The 24,710-nt window shown below is 44.0% G+C and overlaps 1 protein-coding gene across 3 annotated transcripts in view; it reads right to left on the bottom strand.

Annotated features, from left to right (window-relative positions):
• Nucleotides 1-3,505: 3,505 nt before the first annotated feature.
• MAGI2 (membrane associated guanylate kinase, WW and PDZ domain containing 2) overlaps nucleotides 3,506-24,710 on the bottom strand; it is a 1,345,167-nt gene continuing 1,323,962 nt past the window's right edge. For 2 of the 3 annotated variants that reach the window (XM_059396960.1, XM_059396961.1), the window contains one exon: nucleotides 3,506-6,499. In XM_059396960.1, coding sequence (XP_059252943.1) covers nucleotides 5,829-6,499 — 671 coding nt within the window. In that variant the 3' untranslated portion in view covers nucleotides 3,506-5,828. The remainder of the gene's footprint in view (nucleotides 6,500-24,710) is intronic. The other variant, XM_059396962.1, reaches the window with a different exon arrangement.

Below are 24,710 nucleotides of genomic sequence, written 5' to 3'. Positions count from 1 at the left end.
TTCTTCCTCCTTTTGCCCCTCCCTCCATCTCTCTCTCCCTCCCTCCCTCCCTCACACACACACACACACACACACACACAGTTTTAGTCAAAATGAGCCATTCATGGTTTCTCTAACGTATCTCTAAGTTCCTTAACTCTGACCTTGCTCATGTTGTTCTCGCCCTTATACCTCATCTGCCTCTTGAAAGCCCGCCCACCCTTCAAATCCAACTAAAACGCCACATATCCCGGATGACAACTATTCCCACATCCTACCTAATCCCACTCTGTCTTGGGTTAAGTTGTCTTGGTCTCCTAACTAGATGGTAGGCACTCGGAGACTACAGGCTGAGTTCTGTTCCCGGTAATGGTTTTTAGATGCAGACACTCCACACTCTTTGTAAACATTTATGAAACCGAGTTAAGTCGGTTTGTCTTATGGAGGGACCTTGTTAGCATGTGTAGCCCCTGAAATAGTTTTTATAAAAGTCTAGACCTCATTTCATTTTAAAATTAACACCTGCATTTTTTTACCACAAATTTCTTGCAAAGGATGTATCTTCTCTTGTATGCATGCTTTAAATATGTCTATTTAAGCCTTGCATTTGCAGACGGGTAACCCGTTAATATGTGGAAAACACCTGCCACATAACCCAATGGGCAAAGCCATTCATTGTGGCCAAGCCAGATGAATAGCCATTACACATTCGCTCAGAAAAAGTGTGATTTTTATTTTCAAATTCAAATAAACGTGGGCGCTAAGTTTTAGATGGAAACTCTCTCAGAGCTTCTGGAGGAAGGTAGGCATTACCCACTTGAACATTTCTTACAGATGCTCTACTTTTCTCTCTTTATTCTCTTGCAGGAGGGCGGCGTTCTCCAATCGTCTTTTTTACACCCCGAGGTAATGTACCCGAGTGAAATGCGGGATGGATGAGAAGCCCACCTTGCTTCTCTAATGGAAAGGCACCTTGGACTGGGCAGGTGGCGATGGGGAACTGGTCGTCTCTGGGTTTGAAATGCATAAAAATAGAAGTTGAATTTCTGAAAGTGAATTTCACCGAAGTTCTCCCTGCCTGTGCATGCCCTAAAACGTCTCTTTGTACCCCAGGAACGGGTGCTTCTCAGTGTGAAGATATTTGCCCCGGGATGAAATCACACGGATACACCTTGTTAGGCTTTTCAAGAACGGACCTTCCCCCAAAGAAGGAAAGTCAATGGTCACTTTGTTGCCTTCCCAAGATTCCCAGCTTCTACCAGGTGAAATCGCTCTCTGAGAGGCAGTTTCATCAAAGGAACGATCCCATCAAACTATTGGAACTCTTAAAAACCCAGCTGACCCTCCTGTGTGGATGCCGGTTACTCTCCGCTAAGTGGTAAGACACGCTTACGCTTCTCTGGAGTTCCTGTAACTGAGCTGTCTGGGTGATACGCCCCCCAGTGGCCGGCAAGGGGACGGCTTAATTCTGAGACGTTGCTCCCTTGTTTATACCCAAATGCCGACCACCACAGCATTGCCTTAATAATCATAACCATACCCTTTACCACATTTAATTGGTGCCCAATGAAGTGAACTAAACACAGTTATTCCGGCACGTGTGGATGGAAGAGCTGCACGTTTTTCCATCTCCGGGTTCTGTATGATCCACGCTTGAAAAGTGAATCAGACCCCGATAAAAGCAAGCTAGAGGTTCTCTGCTAAAAGTCTGGCTGTGGTTCTAAGACGGAGGCTGCAAATCGGGGGCCTGTGAGCCAGACCTGGTCTGCAGGTGGTTTGTGGTCGTAGTGTTTTGTCTTCTTGCTCAGTGTTTCTTAAAAACACGAATTAAGGGGTGCCTGGGTGGCTCAGTGGATTGGGCCACTGCCTTCAACTTGGGTCATGATCTCAGTGTCCTGAGATCAAGCCCCGAGTCAGGCTCTCTGCTTGGCAGGGAGCCTGCTTCCTCCTTTCTCTCTGCCTCTCTCTCTGCCTACTTATGATCATTCTTTCTCTGTCAAATAAATAAATAAAATCTTTAAAAAAAAAAACAAACACGAATTAAGCTTGTCAAACCATAAAAACCACAAAATTTCAAATAAAAAGCTGATTTTTTTTTTCTTCTCTTGAGAAACTGAAAGTCTATTCCGGAGTGGACTTGGACCTGACAAAATGACAGCTTTAGAGGAGGGACATGCCTGTCCGTTGGCCCAGTCCCCACCTGGCTCTCTCCATTTTCTCCTATTTCCTGCCTGACCTTGGAGCCATTTGATTCAAGGTAAGGCCCTTGTCCAGGCGGGTGCCTCACTGGCCTCAGCGTACTTCTGCTGTGTCCCTGTTCGAATCCCTTCGGTCTCTGAATTCTAATCTCTTTGATGGCCTAATGATGTTTATATTTTTTTCTTTTAAAATAGTAGTTAGCTGTGCATCATTAACATTTACACCCCATCTTGTTAACCACATTGTTTTATAAGTCTCCTGCTTTTTTGCCGTGCCCCAGGCCTCTTTGATTCATTCATAAAGAATGATTTATATTTATTACAAATACCTTTGCTTTTGTGCTTGATTGCACACTTCATGTCAGCTTTTTCCCTTTTCTAAAAGTGGCATATACTTAATTTTTAAAAAAAAAAATCAATAGTGGCGTAAAAACGGTCAGTTTGGGAATGTTAGGCCCCCCACTGATATCAGTGGGAAGTCCCAAGAGGACTAGGATTGAAAGCTGTCTCTGTGGACTGTGATCTCTCTGATGGGGGGGTTCTCGCCCTCCTAGTACAGACCTCTCTTCTTCCCAGTGTCTGCACTGTGATACATTGCACAGGCCATATTCAGACATTCATATTGGACCTCTGCACTACTGTTCAATAAGTATTGGCTTCTGCATAAACTCCTTAGGATTTTACAGGAAAAAAAATTCAGAATTAAAAGGAAAAAAATGGGGAGGCCTGGGTGGCTCAGTTGGTTAAGTGGCTGCCTTTGGCTCAGGTCATGATCCCAGCGTCCTGGGATCGAGTCCCACGTCGGGCTCCTTGCTCAGTAGGGAGTCTGCTTCTCCCTCTGCCTGCCTCTCTGTCTGCCTGTGCTCGCTCTCTCTGACAAATAAATAAATAAAATCTAAAAAAAAAAAAAAAGGAAAAAAATGTGATGGGATTAATTGTTGATGGATGTCCAAAATCCTTTTTGAAAAAAAGGCACAGTACATCACTCAGGATAGCAAGCAACAGAAGCATACTACCAGTTCATAAATGATGTAGTTAGCCAACAGGCAAGTACCGAATAGAGTGTCTTTGAGAAAACTCTCCATTTACTTGGGGAAAAGAAAAAAGTTTGTTTTTTGTGGTTTTTGGTTTGTTGGTTTGTTTTTCCTGTATAATTCCACTGCCTTTAGATTCAAGTTTGAAAAAAAGTCCTGTTTGAGGGCATTAAATTTCCACTCAAAAAAACCCCCCAAAACAACAACAACAAAAACCCCACAAAAACTACGAAAACCGCAGTTTGAAAAAATTAACTCCCAGTAATTCGTTACTTCAAATTAACACACAGCCTATATAGTTAGAAAAAGAAAAGGTTTTTGGATATATATTTTATTTGACAGTGTTTTAGAATATCATACAGTAAACAAGATTTCTGTAAAAGTTAATTTATCCATAGTGGTGCGTTTCATAAAAATAGTTGCTCACTTACAGTCTTTCTGTGACTATTAATACATGGAATTATATTTATAGAGATACAGCTGTACAAGGTAAATTCACAGCTAACACTACACAGAAATATTATTTGGAATGGGATTTAGATGATGTGCTGTCTTCACAGGTTATGGATTACAGCCGCATAAAGCAATTACTGCACAAGTAGTAGCTGTGAACTGTGCAAATTAGAGTTTATGCAAGCGTAATCTCAACTTTTTTATCCTTTTGTAACACATGAAAAATAAAGGTCAGAGGATACAGTACCGGGACGTGCAGCTACACTACAGAAGCATTGTCCAAAACCAGATTCAATAAATTAATGGCAAACTATACTGGATTTCTAGTCCAGGGGAGAAAGACTAATTGAGATTAAACCAAAAAGTACTGTAAACTGCTACATGTGTTTGTGCTTTTGTTTATGATGAATGGATTCCATTTTTGGCAATTGCTTTTACAGGCTGCTCAAGCTTCACTTGAGGCTTTCGACCATATTCTCCTCTTGTCAAACAACTGAACTACTCCTATGCCTGATGGAAATTAAATGGCTAGTGCTCAGGTTACTGCAATTTACAAAGATGGAAAGTCAACGGAGGGAGGCTATTATGTGTGACCTTGGGTGATGGACCTGATCTCCTGTTTTACTTATTTGACTACAAGTTCAGGGAGGTGAGGCTTATTTGCATTTGAACTCCTGTAAGGGCCAGTATCTGGGAAGGATGAAGCCTCATTCATTCAGGACAAATTAAAAAAAGAAACTGCCCTCAGAAGCAGTTTGCCTTTTAATATGTGTAGCTACAATAAGTACCAATGGATAATTAACTGAAGGTAACATTTTACAAAGGAATATTAAAAGAGCAGGGAAGAAAGGCAAGCCTTAGTATTCTGCCAGGGGATCAACCACAGATCAATGAAGATAAACAGAAGCATTTAGAAGCTGCTAAAGAAATTTAAAAACGGCAAAGACTACAAAGACAAAAAAGCAAACCAAATGAAAATAAAAGGAGAAACAATAAGGTAAGATAAAACAGAAAAGAATGCTAAAAGGCTCACGTTCTTTTATGAAAATAAATTGGCCATTGTATGATTTTTGAATATTAGGGATCCATTATAATCTGAGAAATACAGGAGAAACACTTTGCCTCTGCTCTATCAAAGTGAAAATGAAATCCCGGAAAGTGGGTTTTAAAAAAGACAATAAAGTAAGTGAAATAGAACACTGCTGTCAAAGAAGCTACTATCTTTGCTAGCCTGAGACAATAGGAAAGCCTCTTCATAAAGAAACTGCAGCCTTGCCAATCTTGATTAAACAAATTGTGGTCCTTCAATTATAAAATGCATGTTTTAGATGAAAACCAATTAAGATCTATGAGCTAAACTGCAAAATTCTGACTTATGGCAATCTGTTCCCTAAGATACAATTTTTTAAACCTTTTTTTTTCTACCACTGAAAATGTACAGAAATATGATTTGATCACAGAAATGGCAGTAAAAATGGCATCACACCAATGAATTCACTAGATTTCTAACTCGTCCTGCGGTATGCAGGGAACGTTGCTGCTAATACCGGTGATGGATGCCACGGGTGAGCCATGGAAACATGTCATGGGCGAACAGTTCCGAATGTTTCAAAGAAACCTTTTAACCCCTGTCTAGATATGTCGAGAACAATTTATTTACAACTCTTTAGATCAATTAAAAGATATAATCTTGTCTCAGTTTCAGCTTGCTCCGTGCAGTTTGATTTTTAAGGCGATATTCCAGTTTGTGATTGCTCTTAACTTGTCCAGTTTCTTGATATTAGAGTTTGGATAGCATCCAAATCCTTCATGCAGTGGGGGTAAAAATTTTTTTTCTCTTTCTTTTAAATTTTTTTTTTCTTTTAAACTAAAGCTACACTGCACCGTCTCTCTGTGATGTTCTTCACGTTATTTTGGTTCTTCCATAGCTGCCAAAGCCCCCACAATGGAACCGAGGGCTTTAGGATCAGTTTAGGTCTGCGCGTGGACGCCGTGCCGCCCATGCTCGCTGGACACGTGGGACTTGACATCGATGCTCCCAGGCCTTGGTGCCTCGTGGATCTATGCGTGTGACAGTGAAAATAAATTAAAACGCCGTGAGACGGAACCTAAGAAGAACGGCCTGCAGGCGTCGAGGCGGGGCGGCGGGCTGCTGCCGCGCGGCTCATCTGCCCGCAGCCGAGGCGCCCGGCTTGAGGACGCCCGGCAGCTTGTCGGAGCCGGGCACTTTCCAAGGCCCGGGCGCCACGGCGGCCTTGCGCGTGGGGGCGCCCCCCGGGGGCCGCGCGCCCTGCCGGGGCCCCGCGCGCGCGCCCGCCCTGCCCTCCGCCTCCCGCGCGCCCGGGCGCTCGGCGCCACCGCCACGGCCCGGGCCCGCGAACGCAGGCGCAGCCCCGGGGCCTTCGCGCCGGCCGAGCTCGGGGCCCGCCGAGGTGCGGGGCCCCTCCTTCCCGCCGGCCCGCGCCGCGTCCGCCGCGTCCGCCGCCGCGGGCCCGGGCGCCCTGGCCTCCGAGGAGGACCTGCCGGCCTCCCGCCCCTGGCCGCCGGGCGCGTCCTCGAGCCTCGGCCGAGCGGCCCTGTGCGGGCTCGCCGAGCGCTCCCTCTGCTCCCCGAGGCGCTGCTTCTTCTGGCCGCCGGTTGAAAGCTCCTTTGGTTTCCTAACGTCGTGTTCCCTTTTGATATCCCAAGTTGGGTCTGGGCCTATCTGGTGGGAAGGGTCGGAGGGTGGGGCTGGATGTGATGGAGAGAATGGAGAGAGGACGTCCTCGAGGGAGACGCCTACTTCCGGCAGACCTGGGGAGGCGGCAGCGGGAGAACTCCAGGAGTTGGGTTCGTCTGTGGGACAGGAAGCACAGGCGTTAGGAGCCGCGCCGCACAGCCCTTGCACGCTCCCGCGACCCCTCGCTACCGTAGGGACGAGAGCAGGCGGCCAGGGGCGACTGCTTTCAGGGTCCCGAGCCATCGCCACTCCCACCCTCACTGCCCACGGGGCAGCCCGCCGCGCCCCACCCCGGGGGCGGCGGTTCTGTGTCCCACCCCCCCACCTCCTTCCCTCGTTGATGAATCAGGATGAGCATTGCTAAGGCGGGGCCCAATCTATCCGTTCGCCTTGGCCCTTACTAACTCTCTGGGGTGTCTTCAGATCTGACAGCCCGGTGTGGGTATCTAGCTTGGCAGCACTTGAATCAGTGGTTCTCAAACTCCATGTCGGAATCACCCGGGGCTGGTTGTGAAAAATACAGATTCCCCGGGGGCGGCTTGCAGAGATTTCAGGAGCTCGGCGGGGGAGGGGGGGGCAGGAATTCCCTCGCATTTTTACCAGGCACCCTGCTGAGTCTGAAGGTGGTCCAAGAACTGAGCTTTGAGAAACACTGGTCTGAGTCCTCTGGAAGAAGTTTGGGACAGTGACTTTCAACCATTAGATGTCACTCAAAGCATAATCACCACCAGACAGTCTCAGAATTTGGATAAAGTCATCAAAAAACATTTACTCTTGTGTTTTGGAAATCATTGTCCTTAATTCTTTTCGGTAGTTCTGACAGGATAGCAGGGCCAGACTAAGATAAATGATTCTTTTTAGGAAGCCTAATTTCAACATTTATTTGGGGTTTCCAATCTCCCTACTTTGAGAAAGGGTCTGAGACAATGTACAACAAAACACAAAAGAGAATGATAAAAATGAGAATTTTTTTTTAAAAAGCTGGTCAGAAGCCAAGTAGGAGGACAGACGTGTTAGGAATCTGAGATGAGTTAGTGACTACTATGAACACTAACGTGACCCTTGAGCTTCTAGCTACTAAATCAAAATTAAAGCAGGAAAACCCAATACAGTCATCCCTTGATAATCTGTAAGAAATATGTCCCAAGACCTTTGGAAATCCTCAAATTTTGAAATAGCTTTCTAGAGTGTCAGTTCTCTTCACAGAGCATATGCTCATGAGTAGGAACAAAGAAACCACACTGATGTCTGAATGCTGGGTGGCAGGAGAGGCTCCTCACCAGCTGAGAGACTCAGCCCCACACACCAGCCTTAGTGCCTGTGAATCAGTTCCTGCCACTGTAACTTTATATGACACAATTAGAGGCCCTTATTCAGACTCAGTCCGTGAATGTTTAAAATTTGAGGATTCTTATTTAGTACTTTTGATGCTGATTTATAAAGCGATAAGGAGAGGAAGAAGGCAGTGGGGTTGATAGTTCCAAAAATTCTGGGTCACCTGTACAATAGCAAATCAATTATAAAAAGTTCCTCCTTTGATGTGATATTTGAAGGGAGTATTTAGGGCTCAGTGTTCTTCTCTTCCTTCTTTTCAGAGATATATCTATTATCATGTTCACATAGTGAGTAAAAAGTCCTGGAAAAGCATTAGAAGACCTGGAATCCAATCCTGCCTCTGGCATTTACCAAGATGTGATTTTGGATCAACTACTTGATCTCTCTGAGCCTCATTTTCTCCTTTTATAAGGTGAGGATGAAATGTTTACCTTGTAGAGATAAGACATGCACTTTCAAAGGGAAAAGCACTTGCCAATGGGAGGATTATAACGATTTTTTACAAATAGTTGAGTCAGATTTCTCTTCTGAGTCCCACCAGCTGCCCCCACTAACTAGCATACTTGTAGGTGAGGTTTTGAGTAAGGGCAGTCAATCGGCCGTTCCCATCTGCTGTGATTCCCAGGTGTGGTTTTGCTCTACCCCAGGTAGCCTTGGCTACTTCAAGGCTATCAAAAATCCTTAAATGCAAATGTTTTTGTTGAAAGTTGGAGTATGTTCTGCTTCTGACTGGGCTAGAATTTGAAAATCAAACTGTTATAGCAAATGATAGACCGTGGCGACTCCTTCATGTAGGAAGATGTTGCCTGAAAGAGTTAACAGCGGTCTTCAAAAGGCCTCACTAGAGGGTAGCTGTGCTATGGTAGTCTCTAACTCAGACCATGGTAATGCTATGTCACATTTTAGTATCTGTTCCCAACATCCCCCCCTCCCCCGCCCACCTCTGCCAATTCCATCACGGGTGGCCGAGTCAATTAGCTGGCCTTGAATTACTGTGAGATACGGAGAGGTTGATATTATTCACACCATTTCCTGAAGGAGGAACTGAAGCAGAGAGAGGTTAAGTAATTTGACCAAGATTACAAAATGGGTCAGCCAAGAGTAAAACACTGGGTTTCTTTACTCTCTTACTTACTGAGAAAATTTTCCTGTTGGGATGCCTTGCAAATAGGATCAAAGCGTGTGAAATGGACATGCTCCGTGGGCGCTGCGGCCCAGCAGGAAGCAGACCCCATCATCACGGAACAGAATGGTTAGCATCTATTTCCGCACATCTTACTCGTGACAGTAAACAAGGAGGTGAAATCAGTCAAAATACAAAGATCTAGTATACTCTTACTGTAAAACGATTTCTCAAGTATTTGTTTATAGATCATTCAGTTCTTAGTGGGACAAACTGAAAGCTAAAATGTCCCAGCCAGGACCAACTGAGAGTACTAAGTCAAAAGTTACAATGAGCTGGATCCTAAAGTAACAGGATTTAAAGGATGGACATTCACGTAAGTGATTTAACAGTTTTCATTTTTCTGCACTATTTCCTTATTTCCCCATCCTGGTGAGCGCCGAAACCATCACCTGGAGTCATTCTCGATTCCTTTCTCTCCCTCACAGATGCGATCTGCCCGCAAGTCTTAACTAGTCTTAGCTTCAAGGACATGTGGACTTTGTCAACTAAGGTTTGTCTTCCCTTTCACCACCCAAGGTCAAGACCCCGGGCAGGGCCTAGACGGACGCAACCAGCGTGGGCTGCCCAAGATAACCAGTGAAAAGAAGGCCATACTGTGAACATCTTAACTAGACCCTTAGTGAGACTGTTCAAGACAGAGAATTCAAACAACGAATTTCAGTGTTGTTCAGGCAGGAGAAGTTACGTGTAGGATACTGTAACTCTCCTGAGCTCGGAGCTCAGGACAGCTAACCTGGTTACTTTACCCAAGGGATGCGCCTGCCATGCTGCTGTTTCTCACAGGGGCAGCTCCAATAATCCACTCTTCTTTCTACTCCTGGTCTTGCCTACCTCTAACGATTCTCCACACAAAACCCACAACAACCTCTTGGTGACACAAATTAGATCATGCCATTCCTTCGCTTGAAACTTACAGGGGATTCTTACTGCTATTAGATTAAAATCCACGAAAACTGGCAGGAACTGGCCCCTGCCAGCCTCCGGAGCTTCCTCTCTATTTATCTCTATTTATTTTCTGTTCTCCACCCACCATGGTCTCCGTTAAGTTCCTGAATGCACTGAGCGCATTCTCTACTCTGGGAGGTCACTGCTGACTCTTTAGCCCAGAAGGTTCTCTGCCCAGCTCTTCATACGGTGGGTTCTTTTGTTATTCTTTAGGACTCTTAAATATCGCCCCCAATCCAAGGTAGATATTCTGCTGTCCTCAGGAGCATCTTGATTTTATCTCCTCATAGTACTTATAATTGACAATTACATATCTGCCCGCTTATTCAGTTGGTCTCGGCTTCAGCTACTAGATGGAAAGCTTCATGAGGGCAGTGGCCACAGTGGTCTTGTTTAGCATAGTGGGAATTCCTACCCAGCAGAGTGTTTGACACAGTAATAAGTGCTCTGGGAATACTGATGAACAGACCAATCTGTTCCACAGACAGAGACGGAAGACTTGAAACCAAATGCCTACTTGAGCGAACACTTCAGAGAAGATCTTCATTTAGAGAATAATCAGCAAAAATAGGTTTGTATCTATGATTTCTATCAGTTTCCAGAGGGAAGAAGGTGGGGGAAATGCTAGTGCGAGAGGAAATAAATACACTGGGGGCAGGAGTGCAGAGGGAGGGCCCGAGCAACAGAAAGGGCACTGGGAAGAGGTCTTGGCTTTTATCAGTGGCCCCTGGGGTGGAGAAAGAGAGAGAGAGAGAGAGAGAGAGAGAAGCTCTGGACGGAAAACAGGCAGTTAAGTTCCCCTGACTTTTCACAGATGTTCTTTCCCTTGTTAATCTTCTCAGCCATGATGATGTAATGACTTTACTTAAAGGAGCTTCATGTCTGGGGACTCATTAGTCACTGTGCCGGTGAATGTTTGGATGAACCACAGGCAAGATCCTAAATATCTCACACACTGCTGGGGGGAGAAGCAGGTCCCTGTCCTAAGTTAAGACCAGGTTTCTTCCCCTTCTTGTTGTTTCTAGCCAATATGGATCTGCCCTAGAAAATGGGCTGATTAATACATAATAGATATTAATAGTATATCTGTACAGAAATCATATACACATATATACTATTATATTTGAGTTGAAAGATGTATGATCTCTTGAATTATCTTGTAGGAACTCGGCAATATTGAAAAATAAAATGTAGTCGTCTATGTAATCTCGCTATGCCTGAGATTAAAAAACAAACCAAAAATCTTCATCTACTGGTGTTTCAATAGCTTGTTTCCTTATGGAATATAACTCAAGCGACAGTAACCAGAGAGGTGACCCACTAGGAATAGACTACTTACTGTAGTAAGTGAGTATCTGCATTATTGGTTTTTCTAGGTGGCGCTTATCTCCAGCAAGAAATTGTGCAGAGGAAAATATAACTGGAATCAAGGAAGAGTTCGCTTTATCTTGTGCTGAAGGGCTAGGGAGACGGGTTAGAAGGGAGCCAGGGACTGCTGCAGGGGAAGGAGGGTCTGTCTCCCACCCCACACCTCACCTAACAGCCCTGGGGCTTTCAGCTCTGGGCTGACGGGTCCCCCAAGGCTCTGCACTTCTCTCCTCCTCCTAGTACAGGGCTGGGACACAGAGCCTAAAGGCTGCCTTCTGGATAAGCGCGGCCAGGGAGGTAACAGTAGTATTACCAGTATTGTATGGTGAATAATGGCAACAGCTAACATCCAGTGAGGGGCTAACTAGATGCCAGTCACTTTTCTAATGTATTGACCCAATTGTACATTGTACATTGTACATTTTACAGTAAATTTCTGTAAATTGTACATTTTACAGATGAGGAAACTGAGACACAAAGAGGTTAAGTAACTTGTTCCAGGCTCTGTAGCTGGTCGGGGTGGATCAGGGTTGTTGAATGACTTTTTCAGTTGGGTGATGTTCTACAAACTCAGCTCAAACACTGTCACTGGACTAATTTGCTAGCCTCTATTTTTTTTTTTTTTAATTTATTTGAGAGAGACAGAGTGAGAGTGAGTGAGAGAGAAAGAGCACAAGCTGTGGGGGGAGGCAGAGGGAGAAGGAGAAGCAGACTCCCCACTGAGCAGGGAGTCCAGGGCCCTGGGATCATGACCTGAGCCGAAGGCAGATGATTAACTGACTGAGCCAACCGGGCTCATCTTTGCTTCTGGGTTAGTATCATAGAATCCTCCATCAAAAGCGATTCTGTCAGAGGCCGATCCATCGTTATTCTAAGTGGAGGCTCTGACTGCCATTTGTGTCTGAACCTTGGACACAGAAGGGCAGTCACCACGGTGAGGGTGTTGATTTGTGAACATGCTGGAAACATGAGCGGAATCGAAGGATAAGAAAATTAGATTTCCTAAGGGCAGGGATAAGGCTGTGTATTTTTAAAATGTCCCTCACAGTATCACACTTTGACCCAGACCGATCTGGAAATACTCCTACTAGATATTGGAAACATTGAGTCAGTTCAAGACCTACTTTTACTGCTCAAATGAGTGAAATTATTCTGCAAAGAGATTCATGGAAGTGGTAAGTGTTCTTCCTTCTCATAAAAACCTTTCTTGTTGCAACCTACAGTTGGCTGGGTTGGAGAATACTGATGTGATTATACTGAATTATATTCTCATCTAATTTAGAATATTACAGAAAAATACAAAAAATGACTAGAGTAGATCAAAGGACAATAATGTGAAGTCATTAGGTGTTCAAAAGAAAAATCTTTTAAGGATGGGCCCAAGCCCTAATGAATGGTTCGTTGGATCTGCTGAAGCATCACTAAAGTGACTGCTTTTTGTAACAAAATAACAAAGAAAAATGTGCCTTTAAAAAACTTTTGAACAAATTAATGATTTTCCTTTGCTTTTTGCTCTTGCTCAAGCATTGTTTCCTATCTGGAGGCATTGTTAATAGCATTCAAACATGTATTTGTATCACCTTTGTTACCACAGAGATGTAAACGAGGTTTACAAACATCAATACCTTTAAAAATTGTGACCGTATATGCTTATCTATGCTTCATATTTATACTTGTTTCGAGAGTGATCCAAGGTACAGGAGTAAACCTGTGGCAAACTTGACCTCTGGTGCTGAAGGGGCAAATCTCAGGGCTAATGGACCTATTGCTGATGGGGCTACCATTTACGGAGGGCTTCAGCCTTCACAGGAACTGTGCCAGCTGAGTCTTATACGTGATCCTTTAAATCTCAGCAGCTCTGAGGCATCTGGTGCTGTTATCCCCACTTCACAGATGGAGAAACTGAGGCTTAGATACATTAGGCAATGTGTCAGGACCACTCAGCTGATATGTGAGACGACTGATATGTGAGACTCAGCTGATATGTGAGGACGACTGACTGCATAACTCCAGAGCCCAGTCCCAAACCACTACTCTATTTAGGTGCTTTTCAACTTTTTTCCACATCACGACCCATGTAGAAAAATACATTCTTTAGTCAGTGCCCTGGAGTAAACAGAAGGAAATGATCAAGGCCTGAAGAATTGAGCCAACCTCTCTGTATGATGAGGGAGTGAATGGCTAGCTAAGGACAAGGCAGAAGCTGGCACCCTACACCCCCCTCCCCGGTGACATGTGTGACATTCCTCAGGCACTCCTGGCTGCCCTAAAGGTTACCTAATAGAGATCACAGTCCTGCAGGACAGGAGTCTCCCTCAGTTTACAGACGTCCTAGTGATTTACAATCGCCTAACTTCTCGAAGACTCCCAACTGTCTTCATGTTGGTCCCTCAGTAGAGAAAAGACAAAACACAGCTTGGCTTGACCATAACCAGGCCTCCAGTACCCCGAGAGTCTTCTTTCCCATATGTCAGCCCTTCTGAACACCCCCTTTGTCCTCACCACCCCAGCTCCTGAGTATATAATCGATTAGCCAGTCCTCGGGGTCATGGGGCAGCAGGTCTTTCTGCCCACGCCTCCTGTCCCCGTGCTTTAATAAAATCACGTTTTTGCACCAGAGACATCTTAAGAATTCTTACTTGGTCGTCGGCTCTGGACCTCACTTTTTTCTAAAACGTCAGCATTTGGTGCCCAAATGTGGGGGCTCTGAGTCTTTACATCTAGACACTGAGCTTCGGTGCAAAATTGGTGAGTACTTTCTCTCCTCTTCCTTTACTCTCATTCTGGGGGCCCTTCAAGGAGTGCCATCTTACTGAACACTTTCATTTCGATTGCTCGGGCTTAATCCTCTAGCCCAGGGCTACTCCATGGTGAGGAGAAAAGTCTGCCTTTTGGCTGGAAGTTAGTACCCTGGCCGGAATGGTAATAAGACCCAGAAATTTGATGCCCTCTCTTTATTCCTGTTCTTTTACAAAGCTGTCTGTCTTGGGCATGGGACAGCCACCTAAGTCATCAGGACAGCTGTCAATCTTAAGATTGCCGTGTGAGGTTTCCTCCTGATTGATCTAATGTGATCCTTCCATATCCCTGGTCTAGCCACTTCTGGCGGTGGGACCTTCACTGGGAGCCGGCTGAAATCGGTACCTGGTTGAATTAAAACCTGGGCAATGTTTCCTAGGGAAATTGGCTGTAAAGGGCCATGTGTGTTGGAATGTTGTTTAGACCATGATGGATTTTAGTCTTTACTGTTTCTTGTCAGTGTCCTCTACTAAGCACTTAGAGCTACAAAATTGGGTTAATTTCCCCTTACAAAACTTTTCTACTATTTTCCATGGGTTAAAAATGTCAGGGCAATAACACAACTTCTAGAGTATAGGACGGCACAGTATCTTAGTCCATTCACCAGATACCCATTGGCAGCCTAGTATGCAATAGGGAAGGGGAGGGACGCTGGCACCCCTCCTATGGCCCTTTTAGGGCAGGAATGCCTTCACGGGAAGGCGGGACTGTGATCAATAGCAATGTTTTGAGGGATGCCTCCTGCTGCTTTTGACACACAGGAATTCTGATATCCTGCATGGAGGCACAGGGAAGTCGGGGTGATTTGGAAATGCACTTTCTTTACTTTTCTGGAAGCATGGCTTCAGTAGGCTTCTTTGGTTCCCAAGGACTACTACCTTGCAGTGCCTTTTAACCCACTGGAAACAATTCGGATTGCAACTGAGCTGCTGTAGCACTGCATGGCCTCAGTGGGATCTGTCAGTTAGGTCTCCTCTGCAGGAAACAGGGCAAGTGGACCTAGGATACATGCATTGCTCATACCTAGGCCTTCACTGCTCTACACCAGGACCCTGACCTAAGGGCCTCTTGCAGAATGCGTTTCCTGAATATGTCTGGCTAGTAACCCCCTCCTGATGCATTGGATGATAATTATCTACATAGGCCTCCTCCTGGTAAACCCAGGTTGCTGGAGGATACACAGGCCATCCCTAGCAAAGGGAATTCTGACTTTATCTCTCACTGTTCCTCCTAATAGATGTGGGGGCTTCCTGTCACTCATTTCCTGGGTTAATGATTATAACTGGAACCAACTGGGGTTAGTCGCCCTCAGGATGGGGACTTTAAAGAATAGTCCCAAGAAGCTGCTGAAACTCCCTTTGTTTTGGGGGAAATTCCCTGTTTGGCTCAATGTGGACTGCCTGACCCCTCCGCCCTTGTTGGCAGGAAAACACAGTGTCTGCTCCTCTGTTGGAGCTGATGAGCTCTAAAACCGGGAACCCTTTCTCTGCCTTCCAGCAGAACTTTGTCTCTTCTGTTTCCCCCTTCTCCTGTTTCTGTACCACCTTGGGTGTGGCCTGCATACCATCCACAGTGCCTCCTGCACTGCCGCTCCTTCTGTCTTCACTGTCAAGGAGCAAGAAGAGCACCCCCTGGACCTAACACCTCCCACTCCGGATTTCCCCACCAGTGTCTCAGGTAAAAACTGAAAATGTGGTGGGCCCAGGTGGAACATAAGTCAGTATTTGAACTAAGTTAAGTTTTCTGGTTTAATTATGATAGACATGTCTTTAAAGTTACCAGCACTAAATGTGAAACATTTATTCTATCAAGGAATTCTGAAGGTCAAACTCATGTTACCTTTGTTAGCAAAAAGATAGCTAAAATGTTTTATTGTCTCAAAGTTTTCATAGGTCATTGTTAAGATAGCTTTCAAAGACACTGGTAACCTGAAACTTTAACGTTTTGCTTGGATGATAAATGGAATTAAATTCACGGGACATCTAGGTCTTTTCCACATAGGATAAAGTGCTAAGTCATTAATTACTGGACATAGGTTTGTGCTTCTGACCTCTTATTGCAAAGAAACTAAGGATATTTAAATCTGTTGATAAACATGCCTTGTGCTTAAATGATTCACAGATTTGCCATCTAAAGAATTCTGGTGTAACAGTTTATGATTGGTTACTCCTTAGTCTGCACTGGAGATTAAGGCTTTTAATGAGTGCAAAATTCTAAATGACTGATGGGAATGCATTTTTGTTGAAGGTAAAAGGAGGTAGTTTTGTCCTAAATGAGATGGGTTGTTTGGAGAGAAAGGGCTTGGGACAAAACTTGAATGCAAAGAAAAGTTGTAGAAGGCTAATGAATGAGTTTGTCACTTGATATTTTAGTTACTGAAGTGTTGTGTGTCACAGAAATAACCTGATTTCCTCGCCAGCTATATTGTAAACTCTTACCTCCTCAGCTCTTTAACTATGTCCATTCTGAGTTTTTGTCATTTATAATTGTTGTAATTCCCTTGTAAAATGAGTTTCATCTTCAAGAAGATTCATATAAAGGACTTTTAGGACAAATACAGGTATTCAATATGTTGAAAATCCTAAAACTGAAATGGGTAAGAATTTCCAGAACTAACTAAAGCTGCATTCAAACTAAACCAGAATTAGTAACGTGGGACTGAATGAATGAAAAGATTATAGTGTTGTGACTCTTGTTGGAAATATTGCTGGTCCTCTAATGTTTGCTCTTCCAGATTAAGGAAACTTTTTCTTAAGATATCTGTGACTTACAGAAATGTAAAAATATTCATTTGTAAACAAGTAAAAGCATTCAATTTTTTTCTCTACCTGAACCCTCTGAAATTCAAAAGGTCTTGGTAAGTATTCTTTCTTCCATGGAAGTCCTAGTCATTTACATAAGTTCAGTAAGAATCTGTTCTTGTAACAGGACACCATTGAAAATATTGGTTATTTTACCAAGGCTTTGACTGGAATGTCTTATTTGAGAGACATGCACAGACTCAGATATGACCAAACAGCTTTAAATAATGAGGTTGACTTTATGAAACCTGGAGCCATAAAGCCCCTTGGAACTGTTGGTCTGACACCTTGCTTCCAGAGTTCTCAGCAGCCTCACCACGTGAGTAAAGAATGTTACTTCCTGGAAGGTGCGGGAACCTCAGGATACTCTGGGGACCTCAGGAAGCCCAAATCTACAGGTATTGCAGGCATGTCTGATGGCAAGTACTTGGCTGGGCTTCTGGCCTGGAGAAGCTACTAAAAGTTCCACCTAGAGATTCCTTATAAGAAGTTCCCACAAAGCATATTCTAAAAGATCTGTATGATCACTCACTGTTCTTGCTGAGCTTATGTAAATAATTAGGCCAAGTTTGTTAAAACTGAACTTGTTTTCAAATAAGTTAGCCCTGATTTGGTTACCTCTGGAAATGAGAATTATTTTAGAGAATTGTTTTAGAGAGTTAATTTAAGAATTGTTTCAGTAACACCCCTTTGTGGATGTTAAATTCTAGATCTGATTGTCTTTAAATGTTTGTTGTTTACCTAAGCTAGACAACTTGAGATAAACTAAAGAGACATTACCACAGTAACTCATATATAGACAATCTTCTTGCTTGTTATTCTGTAGGGATAATAACAGAACCCCATGGGCACATAATTATTTAAACAACTGGAAAATGGGATTAATTCCTCAACAATTGTATGGCTCAGGTAGCACCTGGACCAGTTCTGTGTGGCTGGGATGATGATGTCGTCTCTTTAAAGCCAGAACATACCCCACTGCATGGGGTTAACTATACACTTATGAAAATAATGGATAGTCCCACTTTCTTTATAATTGGATTGGGTGATGCAGTTGGGGATGCCCTTATCTCCTGAGACAAGTTTTCTCCCACTTGCCAGTGATCCTTTGTAATGAATATATTAATGCTTTACCTCAAACAAAGAGGTCTTCTTAATGGTATTTTTTTTTTGTCATATTTACCCTAAAAGCCACTTCTATTGAGATACAATTATAGGTAAAGTCTTTAGCTAAGCGTACAACAGCCCTCCTGGTAAAAGGAGCCTCAAAGCTCACTATGGGACAGTCCCTGACTATAAGGGCTTCACATCAGGTCCAGAGTGTCTTAGAAACCAAAGGCCACCAGTAGATGATGGATGCCGACTTACTAAATCCCAGGCTACACTTACAGATATGCTTGAAATAATACTTGAAACCTGTTAGACTTTAAACCTAGTTACCCTTATGCCTGGACCTGACCACCGAGTTCTCTATAGAGCATAACTGTTCAGAGGTTACTGATCTTGCTTATTCTAGATGACCAGATTTAAAATGCCCCTCTTGAAAATACAAATGACAGTTGGTTTAAACATGTTCCCAAATAATGGTACTCTGGGCTACTGACTGGTTTGCTACTGATTGGGTAAGGTGGCCTGGCATCAGATGGCCAGCTCCAAATGGAAAACCCACTGGATGTGCAGAGCAAACCTATGGTACTGGCTTCCTCCATGGTGGACAGGTCACTGCACCTTAGGTTTTGCCCAGATTCACAAACACATTTCTAAAACCATCACTACTCCATCTAATCTCCCCAGTTAAAAGCAAAGATGGACACGATCTGTTTTTAAATGGTATGATCACTTAACATCCATTTATGTTCCATCGGTAGAGATAGAGAATGTCATCTGGCATGTAGAAGCCCTTAAAAAAACACATCATGAAGGCACTCAGTGATTCACTAGACAGCATCTCCTTCCTTAATATTGAAATTGCACAGATGTTCAAGGTGGTCCTACAAAATAGAATGGCCTTAGATGTCCTCTAACAGCAGCACAGGGCGGCACATATGCAGTTATCAAAACAGAATGTTGTGTGTACATCCCAGATTATCACGAAAATGTCCCATGAGTAATAAAATATACAAATGCCCAAATTGGGGCTCTACAAAATCCTTCTTTCTCTCTCAGTGATTGGTTAAGTTCCTGGTTTAAAGGAGGATTATGGTCAATGATTAAAGATCTCTTTGTTGGACTTCTCATTCTTATAGCCTTACTAATCTTTTTTTAAAAATTATTTTTATTGACATATAATGTATTATTTGCCCTAGGGGTACAGTAGCCTTATGAATCTTAATGTTTTGCCCTCTTCAGTGTCTCTCTACTTGGTGCTGAGACTGCGCAGCTACAATGACTTCACGTCGACAGATGATCCTGACCACTCATGGAAACACTTCCGTCCTGTCAACATGGGATTCGGCTGCCTCTGTCTGCCTCCATCTTTTGTAACTCCCCTACACACTCCCCAACTGACCCATGTTGACCCACAGGCAGTAGGGATAGCTCCATGCCCCTGTTCATCAGGAAGAAGTTACAAAAGATGAGACCTTCCACCTTAAACAGCCTTAAAGATTTAAGGATCAAAATTGTTCAGGGAGCAAATGATAAGGGAGCAAAAGGCTAGCTAAGGACAAGGCAGAAGCTGGCACCCTACACCCCCCTTCCCGGTGACATGTGTGACATTCCTCAGGCACTCCTGGCGGCCCTAACGGTTACCTAATAGAGATCACAGTCCTGCAGGACAGTAGTCCTCCTCAGTTTACAGACATCCTAGTGATTTATAATCGCCTAACTTCTGGAAGACTCCCAACTGTGTCTTCATGTTGGTCCCGCAGTAGAGAAACAAACAAACAATACACAGCTCGGCTTAACCATAACTAGGCCTCCAGTACCCCGAGAGTCTTCTTTCCCATATGTCAGCCCTTCTGAACACCCCCTTTGTCCTCACCGCCCCAGCTCCTCGGGGTCACGGGGCAGCAGCTCTTCCTGCCCACGGGTGCTGTGCCCTGCGCTTTAATAAAATCACCTTTTAGTACCAGAGATGTCTTGAGAATTCTTAAGAATTCGTTGGCTCTGAACCTCACTTTTATTCTAAAACCACATCATTTATGCCTCGGGGACCAAAGGGGGTTGTTATCTTAGTATAACCCTCAGAGGTGTGTCAGGGAGTACAGATTATGAATCTCAGCTCCATTTTTCAACGAGGTAAAATCTTGATGACCCAGATTGACCTGGGAATACGGTGGATGCTCAGGGGTAAGTCCCAAGGAGTAAAATATCTGCATTTTAGGATATATGAGAAATACACTGGTTTAGTTATTTAAGCATGATTTGGAAAGAAACACATTCTTCTTTTCAAATAAAATATTAAATGAAAGCCCGATTTGTAGAACAAAAACAAAAGACTGGTTAGGTGGGGTAGAGTCAAAGCCTCTCGCCATTCAGCTCGCTCCCACCTGCTCTGGTCTCTTCTGCCCTCCTTAATCCCCATCACCTGTTCCATCCATCTGCCCACCCACCTGCCCTGGTCTTTAGGCCATCTCTCAGGAATCCTGAAGCCCTAACAGAACAATTTAAAAACTACTACACACAGAAGAGGTACCTCTAAAAGCCCCTGGTAAAATGCAAAAATCCCCATTCAGAGGAGGGAAGAGAAGAAAGTCAGGAAGGTTTGTTTAATAAAATTTTTCCCCCTATGTATTAGTAGCCAGGGGTTAGACTCCAGGGAAGGGAGACAAAGCACAGGGAAGTTTTGCAGGAGGAAAGGGATGGAAATGTCTATGGCACAGCTGGCGAGCACAGATGTTACCTTGCCGTAACTTTGCCTGGGCTGGCGTAGTCACCCAAAGCCACAACTGACAGGACAGTCCGGCTGAGGAGACAGGGGCCCTATCTGTCTGCAGGAAGAGCAGCCCGCAGCTAGCAGGGGAATGGGTGTCAAACTCCAGTCCCAGCACTCGGCATGAACTTGGGCAGGTCACTTCACCATTCTAGCCTCAACTGCTCAGGGAAATGGAATACAGACTTGGGGAGGGATATCTGCCCTGCTTCCCTCCCAGGGTTGTGATCAAATGAAATAATCTCTGTGAATGTTTATATCCAATTTTTAAAATGGGCAAAAGAGGGTACCAGAGATGATACCTGAATAGCATATGTGCCCAGAAAAAGAGGCTCAACATCACTAATAACAAAATGCAAATTAAAACTACAACGAAGGGCACCTGGCTGGCTCAGTCGGTTAAGCGTCTGCCTTCAGCTCAGGACATGGTCCTGGGGCCTTGGGATGGAGCCCCGCATCAGGCCCCCTGCTCCGAGGGAAGCCTGCTTCTCCCTCTGCCTGCCACTGTCCCTGTGTGTGCACTCTTTCTCTCTCTGACAAATAAACAAAATCTTTAAAAAAATAAAAATAAAACTATAATGACATACTTCTACATATCTACCAATATGGCTGAAGTAAAAACCAAACCAAACCAAAACAACAACCTGAAAATAAAGGGTCAGGATGCAGAGCCACTGAAACTCTCATTTGTTTTTGGAAATGAGACATGGAACACCTATTGGGAAAACAGTTTGGCAGTTTCTTAAAAAGTGAAACATTTAGTGACTACAACTCCACCATCCCACTCCAAAATTATCTACACGAGGGAAAGACTGATGTTGACACAAAAACCTATATGTGGGTTTCTATAGTGGCTTTATTCTGACTCACTAGAAACTGGAAACCACCAAATGTCCCTCAGCTGGTGAACAGATGAACACGCCGTGGCAGGAAGGACGGTGCTCAGCCATGGAACAGAACAAGCTAGTTACCCACCCAACAGCATGGGGGTATCTCAGCCAGCTCATGCTGAGCGAAAGAAGTCAGGTCAAAGATATTACGTTCTGCAGGATCCCCTTTACGCGACATTCTCAAATAGACACAAGTAAAGGGGCAGATCAGTGGTTTCCATGGGCTGGGGTGGGAAAAGGCTTGACCACATGGAGAATGAGAAATTTGGGGAGATTATGGAATTGTTCTGTATCTTGATTATGGTAGTGGTTATATAGTTACAGATTTTTCAGAACGGGGAGAACTATACACTGAAAAGGGTGAATTTTACTGTATGTAAATTATACCTCAGTTGTTAAGATGTGAAAAAAATAACAGTGCCGATAAACGTTTTTAAGCCTGGTGTGAAAAAGGCTTTTTACAGTGGTTACACCTTTGCAAATACCGTTCCCACCACTAGTTTGCTTAGTAACCTCCCTGCGTCTCTAAACATGGCCTTAAGTCTTGGCCCAGAGAAACCGATAATGAATTCTGAGTTCAGAGAGCTAGCAGAATCTGAATCGAACAGGTTTTACACTAATCTTTAGAAAGCATCTTTAATCTTAAAGCTTTTCTAGAATCGTGCACTTCATCACACAAGTACAGCCCTGTCTGAAGTGACAACAGAAATATGGATGGGAATCTTCAATCATGAGTCACCTATTTCATGGAGGAATGATCAAAACTGGTAATAACAACCTCTTGCCAAAGACAGAAGAAATGGAAATGAGCCACTTGGAGGATTCCCCTGCTCTCCAGCCGCAGATTGCCTCTGTGGTACCCAGATAAGATCCTGTTCACACTCCCTTCATCCACTTCTATAAGCCATTCATGGGCAAGACTAGGCATCAGATTAACCAGCTTCTGGACTGAGGCCCCACAAGCGACGTGCCCCTAGGTCCCCCATTAAAGTGCCCCTGGGGAACAAAGTCCCTTGTTAACAATTCTGGCTCTTTCTTCCTCTTTTTTTTTTTTTTTAATTGAAATTCAACTAGCCAACACATAGTACATCATTAGTTTCAGGTCTAGAGTTCAATAATCATCAGTTGCTCATCACATCATGTGCCTTCAATACCCATCACCCAGTTACCCCATCTCCTTGCCACACACACACACACACACACACACACACACACACACATCCCCTCCAGCAACTCTGTTTCCTAGAGTGAAGAGTAATTCTGGTTCTTTAAAAAGAAAATGAATTAGTGGAAGCAAAGCTCTTGTGTCTGGAGTCATCCAATGTTGTTGTAATCATATTCTGTCAATTGTTTTTTTTCCTGTATCCAGTTTTATTTCTCGAAACACTGTCCTCTCATCCATCTCTCTCTTTATGTTAGGACCCAAGAGCCAGCAGCTCTAGCTATCCTTTATCTCTTTGACAAAAACTTACTGGGGCACCTGGGTGGATCAATGAGTTAAGCCTCTGCCTTCTACTTGGGTTGTGCTCTCAGGGTCCTGGGATCGAGCCCCATATCAGGCTCTCTGCTCAGCGGGGAGCCTACTTTCCCCTCCCCCTCTGCCTGCCTCTCTGCCTGCTTGTGATCTCTCTCTCTGTTAAATAAATAAAAAAAAAATAAAATAAAAACTTACTGATTTCTGATCACAAAATACAGGGAAGCGGCAAGGGCAATACCTAGAATCTCGGCGTAGGTCTTCCCAGCCTGCACATGACTATGAATACCCTTGTGCCACACCAGCCTCATACTCCTCCACAGGCACCTTCCTACATTCCAACAGCTGCAGTGTGTAGTACACGACCACGCGAGAAGTTTCAAACAGATGTCCCACTTACAATACAGGGTTCACCTCCAATGACGGGTTTCCAGCTCACTTTTGCGGATAACAAAACTGAAAGAACTGGTTGTTCCTGTGCTTGATTTTCTAAGTAGGTAATAGACAAATTATGCCTTCATGGATCTTAGAAATGTGTAAAGTAATTTTTTAACAGGTAAAGGGTTGATATCCAAGATATATTAAGAACTTCTCAAACTCAACACCCAAAAAACAAATAAGTCAAAATGGGCAGATGACATAAACAGACAGTTCTCCAAAGAAGACATATAAATGGCTAACAGACACATGAAAAGGTGTTCATCACCATTAACCATCAGGGAAATTAAAACCAAAACCGCATTGAGATACCACCTTACACCAGTTAGTGTGGCAAAGATTAACAAGACAAGAAACAACAAATGTTGGAGAGTATGTGGAGAAAGGGGAACCCTCTTACACTGTTGGTGGGAATACAAGTTGGTACAACTACTCAAAAAACAGTACAGAGGTTCCTCAAAAAGTTTCTGACCTAGCAATCACACAACTGGGTATTTATCCCAAAGATACAGATATAGTGAAAAGGGCTATATGCACCCCAATGTTCATAGCAACAATGTCCACAATAGCTAAACTGTGTAAAGAGTCAAAATGTCCTTCAATCGATGAATGGATAAAGAAGACATGGTCCATATATCCAATGGAATAATACTCAGCCATCAGAAAGGATGAATACCCAACTTCTGCATCAACATGAATGAGACTGGAGGAGATTATGCTGAATGAAATAAGTCAAGCAGAGTAAGTCAATTACCATACAGTTTCACATATTTGTGGAACATAAGGAATAGCATGGATGACAATAGCAGAAGGAAGGGAAAAATGGGGGGGGGGACCAGAGTGGGAGACGAACCATGAGAGACTGTGGACTTCAAGAAACAAACTGTTTTACAGGGAAGGGTGGTGGGGGGATGTGTGAGCCTGGTGATGGGTATTAAGGAGGGCACGGATTGCATGGAGCACTGGGTGTTACACGCAAACAATGAATCATGGGACACTACATCAAAAACTAATGACGGGGGAGGGGGAGTCAAGATGGTGGAGAAATAGAAAGCTGAGACTACAGCAGGTAGCAGGAGATCAGCTAGATAGCTTATCAAACCATTGCAAACACCTACAAATCCAATAGGAGATTGGAGAGAAGAACAGCAATTCTACAAACAGAAAATCGACCACTTTCTGAAAGGTAGGACTGGCAGAGAAGTGAATTCAAAGTG

The sequence above is a fragment of the Mustela nigripes genome, chromosome 4 (genome assembly GCF_022355385.1).
Source record: "Mustela nigripes isolate SB6536 chromosome 4, MUSNIG.SB6536, whole genome shotgun sequence".
Taxonomy (NCBI): domain Eukaryota; kingdom Metazoa; phylum Chordata; class Mammalia; order Carnivora; family Mustelidae; genus Mustela; species Mustela nigripes.
The sequence above is the reverse complement of the archived record's forward strand: the minus strand, read 5'-3'. Positions and strand labels throughout refer to the sequence as shown.